Raw genomic sequence first — 19,916 nt, 5'->3', positions numbered from 1 at the left:
ACTGTAGAAGAAACTCTCTAATACAAAACCAGGATATCATAATGGTCAAAATCAAAATCAAAAGTCAGAATTTACCTTTTACACAGCTCTTTGAAAAACAATACCAAAGCCCACATATGATTCCAGTAAAGAGACACTGATATACTTTCTATAAAAAATAGATTTAAACAGAAAGCCAAAAAAATAAACACAAAATATCTACTAATTTGTAGACTCAAGAACCCACTAAAACTATGAAGGCTGAGTTTTACCCATCTTACTTTGTGCAATCCTTTCTTTTGCTAGTTAAGCTTCTGTACACTTCTTTGACGACCATGGCCGGAGTCTCTGGCTTTGGCTATGAATGTATGCTAAAGCAATTGAAAAAGATTGCAAAACAGATATCTTTGCTTGAGATTGGACGAAAAAGAGACCATCTCGAACATTCATGATCCTTAATCCAGGACTTCCCTGCATCATTCCCTGAAATAAAAACACACAACGAATCAATCGAATTTCGGAGTCAATATGACAAAGACTGATTTTTAGTTGATGGCTCATCTGGAATGCAAGAATGTTTCCGTTTTTTGAAATCTATGATGTATGGTTAGGGAAACGGTAATTGGATTTGAGTGCTACCTCTGTGAAGAGCTCAAAAAGATTGCATTGGCCTTCATTTTGGTCTTTTCGCGCTCGGCCTTTAAGGACGGTTAAGGGGCAACCCAAGTCCCATCCAGAGCAATCACAGCACCCGCCGGATTTCCATCTCTGAATCAAGCTCGAAGGACCACCGTTTCTATTTCTCGGCCCTCCGTGAATCCCTGAAGGAATCACAACATCTATGCTTGTCGAAAGCTTAGAATTTTTAGAAGCATCCTTGGCTCGAGCTAAGGGCATTTTCTTGAGAAACTTCATGCCCCAGCCTCCAACTTTTTCGACTTCTTCTTCTTCTTCCACAGGAAACTGTTCTCTCACAACAACAGCTGAGGTTTCAAGATTTGGTGGAAGGTCGTTATCCAGTAAACTTACGGGTTCAAGATCGTTTTCATGTTCTTGAAATGGCTCCCAAGAACAAAATTCTGGTATGGAGCTTGTTCTGCTGAATCTTGAGATACTTCTTTGCCTTGAAGTGCGTTTGGTGCTTTTGAGAGCATCGACGACCTTCTTAGGCAATCCTCTGTTTTTCCTAATATCGTTGTGGCATTGTAACTGCGGATTCCCACCACTGCTGAATAGAACAAACTGTCTCTCTACAGTTTTTTCATTCGTGGACGAGACAGAAAACAAAGTTGATACCTTTAGTTTACCAACCAAATGCTGCAGCTCAGATCCGCGGCCTTTCTTCAAATGGATCAAATACGAATAGTCTAGAGAACTACGGTCGAAACCTGACCCAACACTAGTAGTGGTTAAGCTAGCTACATAGATCTCTTTCTGATCATCCAGTGAGAAAACAAAATGAGGCGTCTTGTTGTCTTTCATAATGAATTGAAGTGTTCCTTGAGAAACTGATGAAGACGGAGACCAACCGGAAGAAGATTGCTCAGAAGAGGAAGAACTCATTGAATTTGTGCTTGACAAAGAGACTGCCTTTTGGGGCATGTTTCCAGATTGATAACTCTGAAACTGCAAATCCGGGGTGTCTTTTTCCTCTATCTTTCTGACAACATCACATGAAACCAACTCGTTTTCACCATTATGGTCTCGCCTTGTCCCACTATTCATACCATCACCATCCAATCCTTCGAGATCGTGTAACAAAGGCTTATCAAGCATATATGTAACCCTCTTGCAACCTATAATTGCGCGGCTGATCACTGGACTGCCTGAATCATCTACCAACGGAAGATCAAACACAAGGCGAGCAACATTTTCTTTGGGGATAACAGGTGAATCGAAGTGACGTGAAGACAAACTCATCTTTGATCCTACAAGATTCAAAGAAAGGCTACAACTGGCTGACTTAAACGCACTGATATTAATCAGGTCGAGGCATCGACGCAGATACTTCTCGTCTATTGATACCAACTGCCTTGGGATCTTGTTATCGAAGAAACTAGTGGCACGAGAAAACGACCCCTTAGGACCGTTTTTAACAATCTGTAACCACTTTCCGCTGTTTGAAACTAAACTACATTGCTGTCTTTTCGGGCTCAACAAGTTCACTGACTTCAATAAGCCATTTTCCCCAGACAGATTCTCATCAATGTTCAATGAATCTTCAAGCTCAGGATCATCCTTCTGAGCATCAGGAGTAACACTCCCCATTGTTCCGCTCGCTATACCCAAATCAAAGCCGAAGAAATTTCAATTTCCCATCTTCTTATACGGACTGAAGAAAGACCACTTCCAAATAATCTGAAAGACAAACATGAACAGAACAAGTGAGAATGTTAACTCAGAAGCGCACAAGATTTAATCTTAAGTTAGCAACTCTTTTGGACAGAAATCATCTTCAAAAAGATTTGTATTTTGTAATATTGTCAAAATCAAAATTATGCAGAATCCCAAAATGTGCTATGAATCTACAGTTTCAAACAAAAGCCGAATTTGAGAGACTCTTAATGCTAACAAAGCTAAATTGCTGAAAAGTCAAGGTCTTTAAATATTACCTAACCTCTTACCTAAAAGCAACAAAAAGCTAAAAACGAAGAACCCTACATAATATTGACAATCAAAGAAAAGCTTGAATTTTTAGATGTACCCATTCTTAATTCAATCACAGAAAAAGCAAAACTTTGATGAAGCTTCCAAGCTCGAAAGAAACATTTGAAGAATAAGCACCTAACTCAAGCTAACAGAGAAAAAGTAGAAAGGTAGGAATTTTATTTAGGAGTGACCTAGAAACTAAAATTCTCTATCTGAATCACTTCCTGTACCAAAGCCAATCCAGAGTCCATACATGACTATGAACTTAAATTGGTCCAATAAAAAGGAACACACAAGGTAGTAAATAACTCGAAGAACAGATTTTTAAAAAGCAAATCTTCAATACTCAATTTTCTTTTACCTGGAGGATGGAAATTGAACTTATTGGATGGATCGAAGCAATCTCCTCCGCCAATTCTGGACTGTTGCGATCTTATGTCTTCTCTGTTTCCAAATGTCTTCTATTTAAGAGGAAACAAAGAAAAAAAAGAAGCAAAATTTCTTCTTCCAATAAGCAATTATGAGTTGGGGAATAATGAAAGTGGGAAAAGCTTGCAAGGAAGAGTTTTCTTTCTGGGTTTCTAGAGAGAGAGATGGGGTAGTTTCAGTAAGGCACGTTAATGTCTGACTAGTAAGGTACCAATGGAGACGAAGAGAAAAAAAGGAACGTCTTTTTTTGGTGTGTGTGTGTGGTGACTTGACTATGGCCACTACTAAGGAAGGGTGATTCTTACAAATGCGGACCCACTTCTTGTGTGTTTTTCTTCTTTCTCTCTTGTGTCAAGGCTCGATATTATTAGGGTTTAAAGTATGGGATTTAGAGGGTGAGTGAGCTGGTGGGCACGATCGAGAGAGAGAGGGAATCAAAAGGAAGGTGGTGATGGCTACTTGTTGGCGATAAAGCAGGTTTTTTTTTAGTAGTAGAAGTTACTGTTTCAGATTCAGAGTAGTGCCCACATTTATTAACTTCCCCATTTTCTTCTACTATTCACTTTTTGTTTATTTTCACTATTTTCTTTTATTAAAGTTTTATCTTAAAACTTCTTTTTCCAATTATTGATATTTTAAAACTTTTTTTTAATGTTAATCGTATGGATCATGTATGGATCGAAACAAATCAGTCCACCGATCGTTCATATGCTTAGGTTTTGATTTGGACGTTTACTATGTAATCAGTGGCGGATCTTGAAACTAATTTCGCCGGGGCATAATGTATTAAATTAATAATACTATTTTTTTTTTCATTTTTGTGAGGTAATAAAAAAGAAAAAAATTGATTCTTGCAAAAGATATGACTAAAATAGAATACATCCATACAAAATAACTAAAATTTAGGGAAAAAATTATAAAAAAAAAAAAAGAAAAAGAAAAACAAGTATATTAAATAGGACAATATGGGTTTGATCGTGGATTTAAAATGGGACAGAGGGAGATATTTCATCATTTTAGCCAGCAAAACACAAATGAAATTAATAAAAATACAACAATTATTAAAATTTCAACAATTATTGAAATTTAACTGCCTTCTTAGATCCGCCCATGTATGTAATGGCTTGGTAATGTATAACTTTTTTTGCTAACGATCCAATGTTGAATATTGAATATTCTTTTGAAATTTTTTTATAACCATTGTTGAATATTGAAATTTACATTAGTTTACAACACGTCCACGTTATTTACCAATCCCGGATCGAGTTACTTATATATATTTTTTTTCTATATACATACAAGTAAGAAAGGAAAAAAAAAAAAAAGAAGACAAAGATAAGATGGTACTAATTATCATAACCTTTATTACAAAAAAAAAAATCATAACCTTTATTACACAGCAAAAAATTATTAAATTTCAAGCATGTATTATATGCAATTCAACAAAGTTTCTAAATTCTCTACTAAGTTTTGTAATTTGATTATTGTTAAATTTTAACAAATTTGTACTAAACAGGTAAGACTGACTTGACTAACATCATCCAGAAAATAAGAGGTTTCTAAATTGTATGATTGTGCTATAAAACGGTAGGTTTTTAATTAGATAGCTATTTTGTGATTTATTAGAAATCGGTCGACAAAATACATACTGTATTTTGGGAAAAGTTAAATTAAACCATTATATTGTTTATTTTTTTTAAAACAAACCCTACAATACATATTTTGCCTTTTTTTATACGTGATTAAACTATTTGACATTTGGAGGCTTTAGAACATATATTGATATTTTATCTACGAATATTGAGAATATATGGACCAACCAACAAAATTACAAAACTATTTTGTCTCATTCCGGACCGTGAGCTTGCGGCACATGATTGACTCGACCATTTGGTTCCTTCTTCACTTGCATTTTACGCATTTTATTTAAATTTCAAAATTCAAATACGTAAATCTCGATATAGTGAAGTTTAGTTCCACGACATATGTGTATTATTCTTCTTGAAGATCGTAAATGTCAGTTCAAATATTCATCTAGAAGATTATATGTTAGTAAATATATATCTATATGACTTTAAATATTCGTGTAAATTTAATCGACCTACCGTACGTATTATAAAAGTGATGCTCTGGTTTGTATAATCTAAGATTCTCCTCCACCAAATCCGGTCCATATGTTTGCACTCATCTCATTAACCTTTTTTAAAAGGAAATGTGAAGCATCAACCAAAATACATGTTTTTTCATGCATGTGATTATTTAGTCTTATTTCTTGGATTTCATAGTTCGTTAGTTTGTCTGGTCTAAAATCATATTTATTGATATTTTTAATTTTTGACACACGTGTAGATGTCCTGGAAAATAAGTTTAGCAAATAGACTCGAAGTTGATAAGATTGTGTCGTGATCAAGTTGTGGAAGTCTATTTTCTAAAGATCAAGATCGGATGTTAATTTTTCAAAAGAGTAATTATTGCCATGGTGAATTTTATAACTAGCTCATTGGACTTTTAGGATAAGTTTAGGTGTTGGCTCTGAACACTTAGATTAAACGATAAATTAAGGAACCAAAAATGAAATCACTTTGTTTTCTCTCACACAGAAAAATACATTTCTTTGACCTTAAAGTTTATAAAACTGTATTTATCGTGTTTATAAGTCAAATGGCATAGTTAACTCTTGAATTGATATAGTTTTATATAAAACAAAAATCTGTAGAGATTTCATAAATTTTGATAGTAACCTTTCAAAGGGTCATTATCATAATTCACCTCTAAAGTCAAAATCATTCTATTTTATAATATTTGCCGTTAAGACGTTTGGTTCGAAATTATTGACTTAGTTTAGTCGCCATTTGTATTTAAACAGTCTTCGGTTAGAACTTAGAATTCAATTTTTTAGCATATGGGTTTTCACTTTTCAGAAACGAACACAAAGAAAATATTTAACATAATATATCGAATTATTTCATTACAAAGTTACTACAAACTTTTTTGTTCTTCTTTCAATTTAGCAACAAATTGGGAAAACTATATATGGCCAATTGACCATGAAATTATGGTCCGATCGTCATTTATTGCGCATGCATCAAGTCGTTAATCGTTTGAGGTTTACAATATTCTTAAATGGTAGCTACAAGGGAGGCCTTAATTAGATAATTGATCTTTAACACTCTGTTGGCCCAGTCCAGCATTTTGATACAAACAAATTCAAGCCCAATTATTGCATCCTTTATTTTTAAATATAGTTACTATCTAATAATTAAAACTTCTAACCAGGTGTTAGACATGACATGATGACAATCTGACCGGTCTATTCATTTTTATGCATAGAACAGCTAAATCTGGGTTCGTTGGTTCAGGATACTCGACCTCGAGTAAGGGATATTTCTCAGGGTACCTCTTATTCTGGCCATCGTTGTTTCATAGATGGATCGTGGAAAAAAAGTGATAAATTTTCAGGTATAGGCTGGGTATGTACCTTAGTTAATGGAGAGGCGCCAATCATGGGAGCTGCAAACCTGCGTAGAAGTCTCTCTCCCTTACATACCGAAGTGGAAGCTCTTCTTTGGGCAATGAAGTGCATGATAGGTGCCGATAACCAAGATGTGGCTTTTTTCACAGACTGTTCAGACCTGGTGAAGATGGTGTCTTCTCCAACCGAATGGCCGGCATTTTCAGCGTATTTGGAGGAGTTACAGAGCGACAAAGAGGAATTCACAAATTTTTCTTTATCTTTAATTTCTCGTAGTGCAAATGTAAAAGCGGATAAATTGGCACGAAATGTTCGTACCGAACCGCATCACATCACGTATGTAAACAACATTCCTCAGGAATGGCTCTTTTGAGTCTTAATTAATAGCGGTTGACAAAAAAAAAAAAAAAAAAACAGCTGAATAATTTTAGGTCTAAATACGTAGATGTGCAAGGAGCAAAACAATAACTCAAATGATAATATAGTGTTCATGTGATAAAAAATTAAACTCAACTTATCAAATACATGACATTACATGCATATCATATAGTATGTAACATACTGTATCTACAAAACTTTCAAATTGATATATATGTAACATAATACAACCTTATTCTCACTACTGATTTTTATTCATCCAAACCTGCCTAAACGGCTAAACCCATTATTCATTATTTATTTAGTTTTTTTTTTCTTTGTTAGATTTTTTTTTTTTTTTGGACAGAACTTGTTGGGGCATGACAAAACTAAGTAAACAAGTTATAACTCTATAGAAATACTATTGGTATAACTATATATATAAGACTATAAGATTCATGTTATAAACATGAGTCTTTGTGGTGTGACACTTGGAACTCAAATCCAAGATTGGATTGGGTAGTTGCACTTGAAGGAATTGGCTCCACTAATGTGTGCAAAAATGTCTGAAGAATCTACCAATTGTTCCTCATCCTTCACTCCCATCTGTATATTCCAAATCGTTTTAGTTAGCTTTGATTAAAATCGATGCGCCATTTCGACATAAATTCATATAAATCGAGTTTACAATAACCCGAGTTTCTTACATCTTCTTCATCTTCATCATCGTGATGGCTTGAAAAAGCCTGTCTATTTGGTTCACCAAAATCATCATTCTTTGCAAATCTTCCTCTAACTCTTGGTCGACTATCTGCCAATGTTTTCCTACACGCATACTACAACCCAAAAAAAAAAAAAATCATTGGAACAACATCTAACAACGGTTTAGTCCGGTTTGGTTTAATAAAAACCGAACCTTGATTTTCTTGTTGAAATTTCTTTCGTTCCTCTTCTTCATGTACCTACGAATCTTCTCTTTCCTTTGCTCAGGGGATAGTTTTCCAACTTTGTTCATCGTTGAATCTTCTAAACCGTTTATCTCGACCGTTCCTAATGCTGGATGAGCCTGAGGTGCCACCAAGTTGCTCTGGTTCTCGACGCCACCAAGTGCCTTCTTCAACAAAAGTAAACCGGTTAGCACCAAATCAGAATATCGAACCGGTCATATGTCTTCATAACTAAACCGGTTCTTGAAGTAATCAAACGTAGACCGGATAATATTTGTAACAAAAGCTCAATACCTGGAGATCTTCTGGATTAAAGATACGTTTCATGGAACCCGGACAAAACAAACCACCATTATCAGCTTGAAAGTCCATCAATGGATTATGTGGCTTATTGATTTCTGATCCCACATGAATATTCCCGGGAAGATAACCGAGATTACTTTCAGCAGATAATAAACCGGTGCTCATATACGTCGGTAAACCGGACGTACGGAAGAAAGAGCAAGAAGGGTTCAAGCCAAGATTGTAACTTGGGACTGAAGAAAGACAATCTTCTTCGAAAACCCCTGATTGTAAAGGAGGAGGAGCTAGAGAGGAAACCGCCGATAGAGACAGAGGGTCTCCAGAGTGTGAAATGTTAGCAGGCTGATGAATAAGTTGGAGTCCTGATGAGAAATCAAACTGGTCTTGGCTTGTTGCCGTGAGGAGATGATCGATGACTGGATATTGGAGTGAAGATGATGAGAAATCAATTGAGGCCGTTATGTCGTTTTCGAAATCTTCTTGTGAATCAAAGATTATGGATAGATCCGTGTTGTTGTTGTCATCTTCATCGTCTTGAAGTTTTGTGTTCTTGTTGTTGTTACTGTTGTCAGTTGTTGTTGTTGTGGTAGTGTTGGAATGGAAGCTTCCGGATTTCTCGAGAATGTTTGAAGTAGAGGTGACTTCAGTGGTTTGATTAAAGGTTTCTTGAAAGAGTTGTGGATCGCAGAAATCGAAGATCTGAGCACTAAGAGGGCTCGTGATATCATCCTGGTGAAATAACACAAAAAATAGTTAAATTTAATGATTAGATCGAGGCGAAAGTAAATGACCAAGATCTTTTGAAGAGATTACGTTAAAGCCAATCATCAAAAAAAGAAAACAGAGGTTTTGGCTTGAGTCACAAGAAATCAGAACTGGTGAAATCATAAAGAAGGTACAAGATTGGTTGGTTCTTAAGACAAATTCATTTATACTCAAGTAAATTTTTTCTGGCTTAACTATGTAAAAAGAATCTGTAAGATGTTTTGATTCTGTTTTTCGACATCGAAACACTCCAAAGATTTTGATCAAATCCAATGTTTGTTTGTTATCAATATTTGTTGAGGACACCACAAGAGAGATTAAATGCATCTGTTCTTTTATGTGACATGTTAAGAAGAACTGTTCCAATTACTTCCAATAGCAAAAAAGGTAACGTAAAGAAGAGTGGAGTTTCTATAAAAAGAAAGTTTTCTGATTCTGGTATTTCCTTTTCGTATTGACAAAATAATTTAAAATTGCCTGGTATGAACCAACATCCAGATTTTTTTCCCACAAAGAAAAAGTAAAGGGCACTTCATAAAATATCAGAACATGTGTGAAACCCATTATGATCATGATCATATACCCATCACAATGCTCCTAGTGAAATTCACGTACGTAATGTGTGTAGATTTTGCATAACTATACAAAGTCCAAGGTGAGAGATTAAATCTAGCATTTTACGTTTGATGAAAATAAAAATCTATACTCAAATACGATAGATATAGTAAAATGATTACTGTTATTTTGTAGAACATTGTTCTATATCATGTGACGATTTTCTATTGGCATATAAGTAATGTTATAATGTTTAAAAACCGTACTGAAGGACAAATTGAAGTGTGTAGAGAATAACAAAGAAAGAAAAAGCGAAAGGAATGATGAAGCAATTGGAAAAGAGATCAAATGGAATATACGCAGAAGAAAATGACGTTACACCAAAAAAAGATAAACTAGTTGAAATTCTAGGGTTGCACAATAATAGACTACATAAAAGAAAAGTAGTATTAAAGGTAATTAGATTAGTCTCGAGTTTTATATGATCTCTACATGTAAAATTCAATGCTGGAAAAAAAATTCAAAGAAAAAAACATCGCATGCATGAACATAATTAATGAAAGCAATATGAGAAGAGAATTACGATGGAAGGCTGATCGTGAGACGAGATCATGTTTTGCAACATGTTTGGTTTCTTTGTATATCTCCAATGTAAATGCGAATTTTTTCTGGGAAAAATAAAGAAAATTCCCCAGAAAAGTTGAATTATAGCAAGAAAATTAATGGACGAGGCTTCACGGATGCTTTATGGAATAATATTGGAATGGGTGATGTATGAACAAGAAAATCCATCGAAGAAATTCAAATACTGGGAAAAAAACAACAAAAACTGAAAAAACAAAGAGATAATTGATTTCAAACAGAACAAAGGTTCTTCTGTTTGGACAGAGAAGAATTGAAATTCTTATAGTTTTCTGGAAAGAAAGAAAAGAGGTTATGGGAGTTTCACGTAACCATGATACATATATATATATATATAATACTTATGGTTTATGTATAGTACATTTGTATATATACCCATATTATATAATTATGCATGTGTGTATCAGACTATCAGTGTATGTAAATATTATTTTCACGTAATATATTCCAACGTGGACTTAATGTTAAAATGCGATGACCTCGATTCTCCTCTTCACATGACGTGGAATGCCACGTGGATATAAGAGTGTCGACGTGGTAAAAGGATCTCACTTAGGAAGAAACTATTTTGACCGGTCAATCATTTTGACCGGTCAATCATTTTGACCCAATTCTTGTTGCGTGGATTTTGACGTTTTTGACTGAAAATTATCCTAAATTAAGCCCTATATTTATGGAATTAGTTTCTATTTTTTTATTTTCATTTTTTATTATTTAGATATGCATTTTTCTATCTTTTATCTCGTTTGCTAAATTTTTTTTTGATAACCAGGAGGTTCGGGGCTGAAGCCCTTAATTCCCCCAGGGTCCGGGGAAGACCAGGTGAAAGCCCCTGGCCAAATGGAAATGATTAGCACTTTCGCGCTTGAGGGGAATCGATCCCTGGCCTGGACCAACAGGGCGACTCCTCTTCAAGTGAAAGCCACTAGACCACGACCACTTGGTTTAAAAACTGTTAGAGTAAACTTTTTATAGTGACAGACCCCACCGCAAAGCGGCCTCATATCCAGGAAAAACCCCACCTCCAGCCTGGACCTACGGGTTAGTATACACTGCTTGTCCCTACTCGTATGGAGGAGTTTTTATTTGGAGAGGTTCAGTTCACCGTGGTGACAGAGAGACTCGAACTCGAGACCTCTGGCACTCATATGTGAGAAGGAAATACCACTAGGATACCATCACTTCTCAAAAACTGTTACGGGTAAACTTTTTATAGTGACTGACCCCACCTCGAAAGGCCCCATATCCAGGAAAATCCTTTAATGCGACATAGAAACCCGTGGGCCATCTACAACAGGATTTATTTGGAGAGGTTTCAGTTCCACCCCGCCGACAGAGAGTCGAACTCGCGACCTCTGGCAGTCGTGTGTGAGAAAGCCCATTGAAACCACTAGGCCATCAAAGACTTCTCTCATAAAAAATTTAGACCATTTCTCGATTTATGCGTGTCATCCTTGCGCAGGGGCCATGCTAATCTTCTCTGTATCGTTCCAATTTTATCGGATGTCCCCAAAGGGACGTTTTTTTTTGCTAAATTTATTGACTTGGCTCATGATTTCCCGCAAAGGAGTGAAAAAGATTTTCGACTAGGTCAGTAAAATATTAGAAAATAGAAGAGGAAATATATCAAAAATAAAATGCTATTGGACAAATGTCTTTGGACAATAAGCATATTTGCCTTAAGAAAATATATTTAGGAATATCAGATGAAATTCGAAAACAATGTTTAACCAACTTCGAATTTTTTTTTCTTTCATTATGAAAATGATATTCATATAGAGAAATATAATGCTTTGATTGTGACAGTTTGAGCAGAGGGTCAATGCTTTCTAGCTTTAAGATATATGTTAACTTGTTAAGTCATTCCCTCTCATCCTTTGAGATTTCACTTTCGTACACTTTTGTTATTCTAAATAACCATAAGGTCCATAACAGAATAAAATATGAGAAGATATATGTGTTTAGCTACGAAAAGCTACATGCTTGAGAGTTGAGATCTCATTATCGGTTCGTAAGAAAATAAACGAAAGTACGAATCGTACGTGTTATCCATCAAAAAGTCAAAACTATATATAAATCATGAGTGTTCTATTTCACATTTTTAGTCTTCAAATTTGTTAGCATGTATTCATAAAATTATTCTAAGCTTTTATTGGATTGAGGTTTTTATGGACTTGAATTGACAGATAATATGTGGATTGGATTTTGAAGTCCAATGCTTGTATGTGGAGTTCACGTGGAATTTTGAAATACTTGATTAAATGTTTGGATTGTTTTTGTTCATGTTTTATGAGTAAAAGTACATTCAAATCCAAAATAAAACAAATCAAATGAATATTGAATAAAAGTTGTTTTTAATTCATTTTAGAATGCATCAAATAAATACTAATCTAATAACAACAAATTTTTAACATACTTTTGCAAATACATAATTGAATAACACTAGATTTCAAAGTCCATTAAAAACCCAAATCCAATAACACCCCCTTAAATCCACAATTTACATATGTAACTGTGTTGTTGTCTTGCTGATTAAACTAAAATATAATCATTTAAAGTTTTGGAAAGTGTTTTGGGGTTACGTACCAAAGTAGCTATACTATTTTAGATCTTAAGTCTTTTTTTTTTTTTTTTTTTTTTTGCATCTCACATAAACATTTTAATTTTTTTTTTAACATTTTAAATTATTCCAAGGTAAATATATTTAATTTATCATCTTTTTATTTGTTTATAACTCCTAATCACGAGACATCAACATCGATCGCCTGTCAGTATCTTATTTTGGTCACAAAAGTCTATCTAGCATTTGAAAATAATTGTCATGAGTCTATCTGGTTATTCTGTGCCAAAAATATTATTATTTCACTCTCAAGTCGTCTGCACAAATTAATGTTTGTAATATATGAGATATTTACATAATGTTATGAGCTTAAACTACACTATACCCATGCATAAGAGCGATTAACACACATTTTATAAGGATTATCTGAGTTTTTAAGCTTAAAATATGGAATTACGAGAATTGCAATAAATTGTTTACTGACAGAATTAAACGAAAGAGAAAATAAAAATGGAACAGCTTAAGATCAAAGCTGATTTGACGAATTGATACTTTGAAGATATGACCATCTTCATATAAAGTCTGAAATGCAATATATGCACACGCATTATCCAAATAGAAAGCGACCACCACTTTCAAAATATAAAACCAATACCTGGAAAAAGTAAGAGAATTTGTAATATAACGTATCGAAACAATTTAGTTAAATGAATCATATTTAACCATTTTATATACATATGTAATATATAATCAACCGTTAATTATAGATATATAAGATTCACCAAATGTTAATTACATCATCTCAAACGTTTTACATACGTATTATTTAGCATTGAAAACAATTGGCATGCGTAGTTGAACTATGTATGCGTCATTATTTCGTTCTTCAATCCAGGTTTCAATATTTTTTTTGGGGGCATTGTATTTGTATGAGAGTTCGCTTCCATTTTTGGATCCTAAGAATATAACTTTATGCAAATAGAAAGGACACGGCTATTGTGCTTAGTATGGTACCCTCATCGTCCTATCTTTAGACATTAAAACTAAAATCCATATACAAAATAAAGTACCATCATTTTGACCTAAGTATATAATTTTTATATCCTTTTTTTGTCAATCGTAACTATTTTTATATCCTTGCTTTACTTTTTTTAATCCAACCCGTGGAGGTCGCATTTGCAACGTGAATCCATAACGATATACCAACCCATCAACCATATCTCTTTTGTCAATGAAATGTACAAACAATTATCCCTTATTCTTAATAACAGATTTCTACGATCCTTTGAACGGTTGATTTTGGCTGTCGTGAAGATAGGCTGTTATTGGATTGTTGGTGAGTATATAATAGAGTAATTGGGTATAATATAGACGATTCGGATGCTAGAAAATAAACTAACTCGGTCTCATTCGATATATGAACAGATTTCTCATCATCCCACTGCCCGTTATAAGAACACTTATTCTTGAGACAATAACATGGTCGCGACAACATTTGACAAAATAATTTAATGAGTTAGTGTATATGAAGCAACCAATCGAACCAAAATTTATTATAAAAATCAATTAAATCTAAATTTTCAAAAGTATAGCAAGCTTACGAAGTTTACTGAAAGGGTAGAGTGACTCCTCCACCACACTCGTACACGCACGTTTTAATGCGTTGGTAATGCTTTTCTTCCTTATCAAGATTTTTTTGTATATCATTCTATATTTGCACCAAATCTATATGATGATGCTTTATTTAGTAAATCAATAAAAATTGGGCAATGGTTTTTTTTTTTCTTCCCTTCGAATTTGTATACTAAAGTTTACAAGAGCGATTCATATGATGGAAATAATCTTCAAAAATATAATAAAACAATTTTTAAGAATTTCAACATGAGTTAAACAGATCAATAAGCAAAAAAATTATAAACACTGGAGAAAAACGTCGTCGTTTAAAAATTATAATCTGGACCGAGTAAAAGCCCAAATATGAGACGGTGATCGTCACAGGCCCAATTCTTGCGCAAAATTGAAGCCCTAATATCATCAAGTGAGAGAGAGTGCTAACCGTCTTCTCTCTCTCTTCAACAATCTTCCCGGCTTCCGCGATTTTGCTTTGAGGCGCCGGACCGGAGAAGATAAAACCCTAGCTCAGCCTCACTCACAGGGAGTTCTACGTCCACCTGAGTTCTTGTGCTTCGTCGTATTACTCGTTCTTCCTACGATGAACTGTGCAAGTAAAGCTTTTACTCTCCTCTCCTCTCTCTCTCTTTTTTTTCTCGATATGCCGATTTAGGGTTTTCTTGTGATTGATGTTGGTGGCGGCACTGTGTTCTTACAGTTTCCGGAGAAGTTCCCAAGGAGCCAGTGGTTTCGACCAAGTCAGGTTTGCTCTTTGAGAGACGATTAATCGAAAGGCATATATCGGTAAGCGTTGAGCTTCTCCTTGTGATTCAGGCACTGTCAATTACTACTACCGTCTCGTTTTTTGTTATGACTGGAAGATTTCTAGTAATTTGAGTGATGTTGTTTGGTTAACTGCGGATGATTCTCGTAGCACTATGAAATTTTCGAGAAATTCGGTAATTTAGTGAGATCCAAATTTTATTGCATTTTTTTCTCTCTTAGATTTCTCAATGCACTTGGTTATATACTCTTGTGGGAACTCATACGATAAATTTCAGTCACTAGTTCTATAGCTTCATTTTTCTGGATAGAACCTGGGTTGTGTATTTCTGAACAATATATCTCCAGTGAGAGCTCTTTTAGATTATCACTCCACTTGGTAATAATTTCTTATAAATTATTTTCTCCTGTAGGATTATGGGAAGTGCCCGGTTACTGGCGAACCACTTACCATTGATGACATTGTTCCCATCAAAACTGGGGAGGTAGTACAATTTCTTTCACTATCTGATGCGTAGAACTGTTGATGATATTTGTTTAAGCTATTTTAATTTCTTTGACAATTTTGTAGATCATAAAGCCGAAAACATTGCATACAGCTAGCATCCCCGGATTGCTCGGAACGTTCCAGAATGTAAGCCTTAAATGTTTTGCAATTTTGTTCCTACCTTTTCTCTTGGCTTTGTGCTTGTTTTCTTAATGGGAAGTTCACTAAGAAAATGTCCCACTGTTTATGTTATTGGTCATGTAGAGTTTGGTTGATCGACTTAGAATAAATTGTCCAAGGTTGGTCCTAAAATTATACAAGATTCGGTGAACTGAACATATTGGCCTCTACTCTTTGGCAAAATTATTACGTTGATCACCTGCTCGTTTTCTGGGTCCAAATCAAGATAAATTGTTCATCAATTAGGTTGAATTATACAAAGTAATTGCCTGAAAAGTTTAGCTGTTCTGCATTTTTAGGAATGGGACGGTTTGATGCTATCAAATTTTGCACTGGAGCAACAACTACATACTGCAAGGCAAGAGCTAAGTCATGCCTTGTATCAGGTAATTTTGGCTGTGTGTTTGTGTCACCACTTTATGAGGTGCAATGGTCAATTAATTTGTTTTATGTACCCTAGTTTTATTTCCCTCAACCATTTCATCTTTTAGTATGTTTGGTCTATTAATGGGATAATTTTACCTTTTGTTTGCAGCATGATTCTGCTTGTCGTGTGATTGCTAGACTCAAAAAAGAAAGAGACGAAGCACGCCAATTACTTGCAGAGGTGGAAAGACATATACCTGCGGCCCCAGAAGCTGTGACAGCTAATGCTGCTCTGAGTAATGGCAAACGAGGTATGCTTGTACACTTTTTACTCAAAATATATTGGCTAGTTATCTTTCCCTCTTGTAACATGTCACTATACTCTTTTGGTGTAAGTAGCTGCCGGTGATGAAGAACTGGGTCCTAATGCAAAGAAATTGTGTCCTGGAATTTCAGCTGAAATTATTACGGAATTGACTGATTGTAATGCTGCTCTTTCCCAGAAGCGCAAAAAGCGACAGGTACTGCTTATAGATCCCCATCTATCTTTGAACATGCATTTGAATGTTAGAAGGCAAGACCTGACGACTTGCTACTTTTATGTTTTTTTTTTTTCTTGTTTGTAGAAGTCAAATGTAGTTGTGAAGGCATATGATTTATACTCAATATATCTATTTAGATCCTAGTATGCGGTTTGAAACTTAACAGGAAAATGTTGCCACCTCCTGTCTGGTCTTGTGATTTTTTCTTGTATTGGTTCCTGCTGTCTTGATAATTTTATTAATTTTCTGTAGATTCCTCAAACATTGGCTTCAATAGATGCTTTGGAGAGGTTCACTCAGCTATCAAGCCACCCACTTCACAAGACCAACAAACCAGGCATTTGTTCGATGGACATTCTACATTCTAAGGTTTTCTCATCGGATGTTTTCTAATCACATCACTTTATTCTTATTTTCCTCTGTTTCTGGAAGCCACTGCATTGCATCTGATCTTCTATTTATAAATCATTTGAATATAGCCCGAGTCCTTGGTTGGGGAATGGTCATATCATTGTTGTCTTTTTAGCATAATATTTTTATTTTCTCTTACATACCTAGATGCCGTGCCAGTGATTCTTTTTCATTTCTTTTGATATTCTACTATGCTAAGTTCTGATGTGCAAAAGTTTACCTCACTTCTATATTTCTTCTTAATTCGGTGACCCAGGATGTCATTGCTACTGGAGGAGTTGATGCGACTGCTGTTCTCTTTGATCGCCCTTCTGGACAAATCTTGTCAACACTGACTGGTCACTCGAAAAAGGTTTCTAACTTTTTGCCTTAGATTTTTGTTTTAATTTTTTCGTGTAGCTTCAAATGTGTTGACCCTTTTGTAGGTTACAAGCGTAAAATTTGTAGGCGACACTGATCTTGTTTTGACTGCTTCTGCGGACAAGGTAATTTCATATTTTTTATGAATAGTGCTTGGTCATTAGTTCTATAGGAAATTTGTAATCCCACATTGTGAATTGCCTTTGTTTTGAAAAGTAGTAGCTGGCAGATGCATTTGTTTATTTTAAGTGTGAAAAGATGACTAGTAGCCATTGAATCTTTTTCTGTAGATGTCATGATGCTATGTTTAAAAAACTTTGGTTTGCTGCAAGTTATGAAACACATTTTGATCATTCACACCAGAAGTCTCTGCAATTTGTTGGGTGCTCTGTTCGATTTCACAGATGATATACATCACCAATTGTTTGATAGTTATCTTTTTATTACTAAATTAGTGACTTACCTGCAGACAGTCCGTATCTGGCGGAATCCTGGGGATGGGAATTATGCTTGTGGGCATACATTGAATGATCACTCTGCAGAGGTAAGCATGAATTTGAGTAAATCTTATAGTCCGTTCCGTGTTTTTGTAATTCATATACTTTTTGTTAAACTTTAGTTAATTATGCTTTATTCAGGTGCGAGCTGTAACTGTGCATCCCACAAATAAATACTTTGTGTCGGCATCTCTTGATAGTACATGGTGCTTCTACGATCTGTCCTCTGGCTCATGCCTTGCACAGGTCCCAAGCACTTTCCTTAAAGAACTAACTAATACCTGTCTTCCTTTCTAGCTTTGCCTGTATGCTATATTACAGAAATGATTATATATATTCACGAGAAACAATTGTTTGGATTATACTTTCGTCATAAGCAGTGTCATATCAGCTAATTCCTTAAGTCGGTGTATGTTTAGAGTATGAGCTCCTTTCCCCATACGAGCCATTGTCATATTTCTTGTTTTTATTCAGGTATCAGACGGATCAGAGAATGCAGATTACACGGCTGCGGCTTTTCATCCGGATGGTCTCATTCTCGGAACCGGTACTTCTCAATCTGTTGTTAAGATTTGGGATGTTAAAAGTCAGGTAAAACTATGGCCTTCCAAACTATATTACCTATTAAAATCATTAATTGCGTACATTGTTCTTCATTATAGTTTCATTTTCTTGCTGGATAATAGGCAAATGTGGCGAAGTTTGATGGACACACTGGGGAAGTTACAGCTATATCTTTCTCCGAAAATGGTTACTTCCTCGCGGTGAGTACTTTAAACAAATTACAAGAAGGGAGAATACAGCTAAAGCTCTGCTTACATGAATGATTTTCTTTTTGTCCTGGAAATTGGCAGACGGCTGCCGAGGATGGTGTTAGGTTGTGGGATCTGCGCAAGTTAAGGAACTTCAAGTCATTTTTATCTGCAGATGCGAACTCTGGTAAACAACTAACGTATCTGCTTCTAGTTGTTTTGTTGATAGGGAACTTTCTATGTATAAGCTACCTTGAATGAAACTACTTTTTTTTGTGCAGTGGAGTTTGATCCTAGCGGATCTTATCTTGGTATTGCTGCATCAGATATCAGGTGAGTACACATTTGAAAATAGTTGATCAAAGCATCCAAGCTCAGCTAAAGAAACTATCCAAAGAGACCAAGCTTGATAACCTGCACGTTTGGTTTATCTAATTCAACAAAATGTATTTGTTTTTTGGCTGCAGAGTATACCAGACGGCAAGTGTGAAAGCTGAATGGAACCTTATCAAGACACTCCCAGATCTCTCCGGCACTGGTAAAATCCCTTACCTAACTCCGTCAATGGTCACATAGCGATAATGTTCCTAATCCAAAAGCCTTACACTTGCAGGTAAAGCTACGTGTGTGAAGTTTGGTCCAGATGCACAATACGTTGCAGTTGGTTCAAAGGACCATAACCTACGGATATTTGGTCTTCCTGGTGACGAAAAAGCCAACGCCGATGATGACTCTGCTCAAGACTCGTGAAGAATCCGTAAAAACACTCAGACAGCAAATTCCAAATGTTCATCTCCGGTTATATCTCGCTCCAATTTCTCAACTTTTGTTGTATCTTACAGTATTTGCAGCAACGGGGAGAATTTCTTAGGTGCGGGTCATGAGTGAGTTATTGTGATCATCCTCGCTTCCTCTGACATTCAAACGATCACACTCACACACACTCGAGTTTTCTTATAGGCTCTTCTAGTCTCTCTTTGTACCTTCAAAATCTGTACCAAACTTGTTATTTCTGTTGCCAAATGATCGAAGCCATATTAATCAAAACATAAATGTAGAACCTAAACCGATCTGGTTGGTACTATTTGCTCTGTTCCAGACAAAGGTATTTTGCTTATTTTCCGCGTATTCCAACAATGAATCAGCTGGTCTCTGAAGTCTGAAGGACAAAAATTTAATTAAATGTTAAAGAATACCCTTGACTGTACTTTGGTCAAAAATCACTGTGCACAATATTTACATTTTTCCACGAATATAAGATTCGTGATT

General features: G+C 35.2%; 3 protein-coding genes across 4 annotated transcripts; 1 reads left to right on the top strand and 2 right to left on the bottom strand.

Moving 5' to 3' along the window:
- Positions 1-18: 18 nt before the first annotated feature.
- On the bottom strand, positions 19-3,598 carry LOC9315514. The gene is made up of 3 exons (XM_002879401.2): positions 2,990-3,598; positions 619-2,337; positions 19-462 (listed from the first exon to the last, which is right to left on the bottom strand). Exons 2-3 carry the CDS (start codon positions 2,245-2,247, stop codon positions 286-288), a joined length of 1,806 nt encoding a protein of 601 aa, XP_002879447.1. The 5' UTR covers positions 2,248-2,337; positions 2,990-3,598; the 3' UTR covers positions 19-285.
- Positions 3,599-7,091: 3,493 nt separating this feature from the next.
- LOC9317345 (zinc finger protein CONSTANS-LIKE 2) lies at positions 7,092-10,381 on the bottom strand. Of its 2 annotated transcripts, none has more exons than XM_021027289.1 (5): positions 10,040-10,381; positions 8,128-8,865; positions 7,803-7,997; positions 7,594-7,722; positions 7,092-7,492 (listed from the first exon to the last, which is right to left on the bottom strand). In XM_021027289.1, exons 1-5 carry the CDS (start codon positions 10,079-10,081, stop codon positions 7,385-7,387), a joined length of 1,212 nt encoding a protein of 403 aa, XP_020882948.1. In that variant the 5' UTR covers positions 10,082-10,381; the 3' UTR covers positions 7,092-7,384. The 2 variants fall into 2 exon arrangements, with proteins under 2 accessions (XP_020882948.1, XP_020882947.1); XM_021027288.1 differs by lacking the exon at positions 10,040-10,381 and adding an exon at positions 8,950-9,579.
- Positions 10,382-14,635: 4,254 nt separating this feature from the next.
- On the top strand, positions 14,636-19,764 carry LOC9317344 (pre-mRNA-processing factor 19 homolog 2). The gene is made up of 18 exons (XM_021027455.1): positions 14,636-14,883; positions 14,988-15,073; positions 15,466-15,537; positions 15,624-15,686; positions 16,019-16,105; positions 16,255-16,396; positions 16,485-16,606; positions 16,880-16,996; positions 17,295-17,390; positions 17,464-17,523; positions 17,868-17,942; positions 18,037-18,141; positions 18,370-18,486; positions 18,582-18,659; positions 18,750-18,834; positions 18,929-18,980; positions 19,115-19,185; positions 19,261-19,764. The coding sequence occupies exons 1-18, from the start codon at positions 14,871-14,873 to the stop codon at positions 19,395-19,397; spliced, it is 1,578 nt and encodes a 525-aa protein (XP_020883114.1). The 5' UTR covers positions 14,636-14,870; the 3' UTR covers positions 19,398-19,764.
- Positions 19,765-19,916: the final 152 nt, after the last annotated feature.

This window comes from Arabidopsis lyrata (assembly GCF_000004255.2).
Source record: "Arabidopsis lyrata subsp. lyrata unplaced genomic scaffold ARALYscaffold_4, whole genome shotgun sequence".
NCBI lineage: Eukaryota > Viridiplantae > Streptophyta > Magnoliopsida > Brassicales > Brassicaceae > Arabidopsis > Arabidopsis lyrata.
This window is presented reverse-complemented; position numbering and strand designations above follow the sequence as displayed.

Excerpts from the sequence above, each read along its gene's own strand:
- LOC9315514 (XM_002879401.2), bottom strand. The coding sequence starts at position 2,247 with ATGGGGAGTGTTACTCCTGATGCTCAGAAGGATGATCCTGAGCTTGAA. Across the intron at positions 463-618 it reads TTTTTGAGCTCTTCACAGAG|GGAATGATGCAGGGAAGTCC; the intron begins GTAGCACTCAAA and ends TTTTTATTTCAG.
- LOC9317344 (XM_021027455.1), top strand. Across the intron at positions 17,391-17,463 it reads TGACTGGTCACTCGAAAAAG|GTTACAAGCGTAAAATTTGT; the intron begins GTTTCTAACTTT and ends ACCCTTTTGTAG. Across the intron at positions 18,660-18,749 it reads AAAATGGTTACTTCCTCGCG|ACGGCTGCCGAGGATGGTGT; the intron begins GTGAGTACTTTA and ends GGAAATTGGCAG.
- LOC9317345 (XM_021027288.1), bottom strand. The coding sequence starts at position 9,228 with ATGCATTTAATCTCTCTTGTGGTGTCCTCAACAAATATTGATAACAAA. Across the intron at positions 7,998-8,127 it reads TTAATCCAGAAGATCTCCAG|GCACTTGGTGGCGTCGAGAA; the intron begins GTATTGAGCTTT and ends TTGTTGAAGAAG. Across the intron at positions 7,723-7,802 it reads ATTTCAACAAGAAAATCAAG|TATGCGTGTAGGAAAACATT; the intron begins GTTCGGTTTTTA and ends TTTGGGTTGTAG.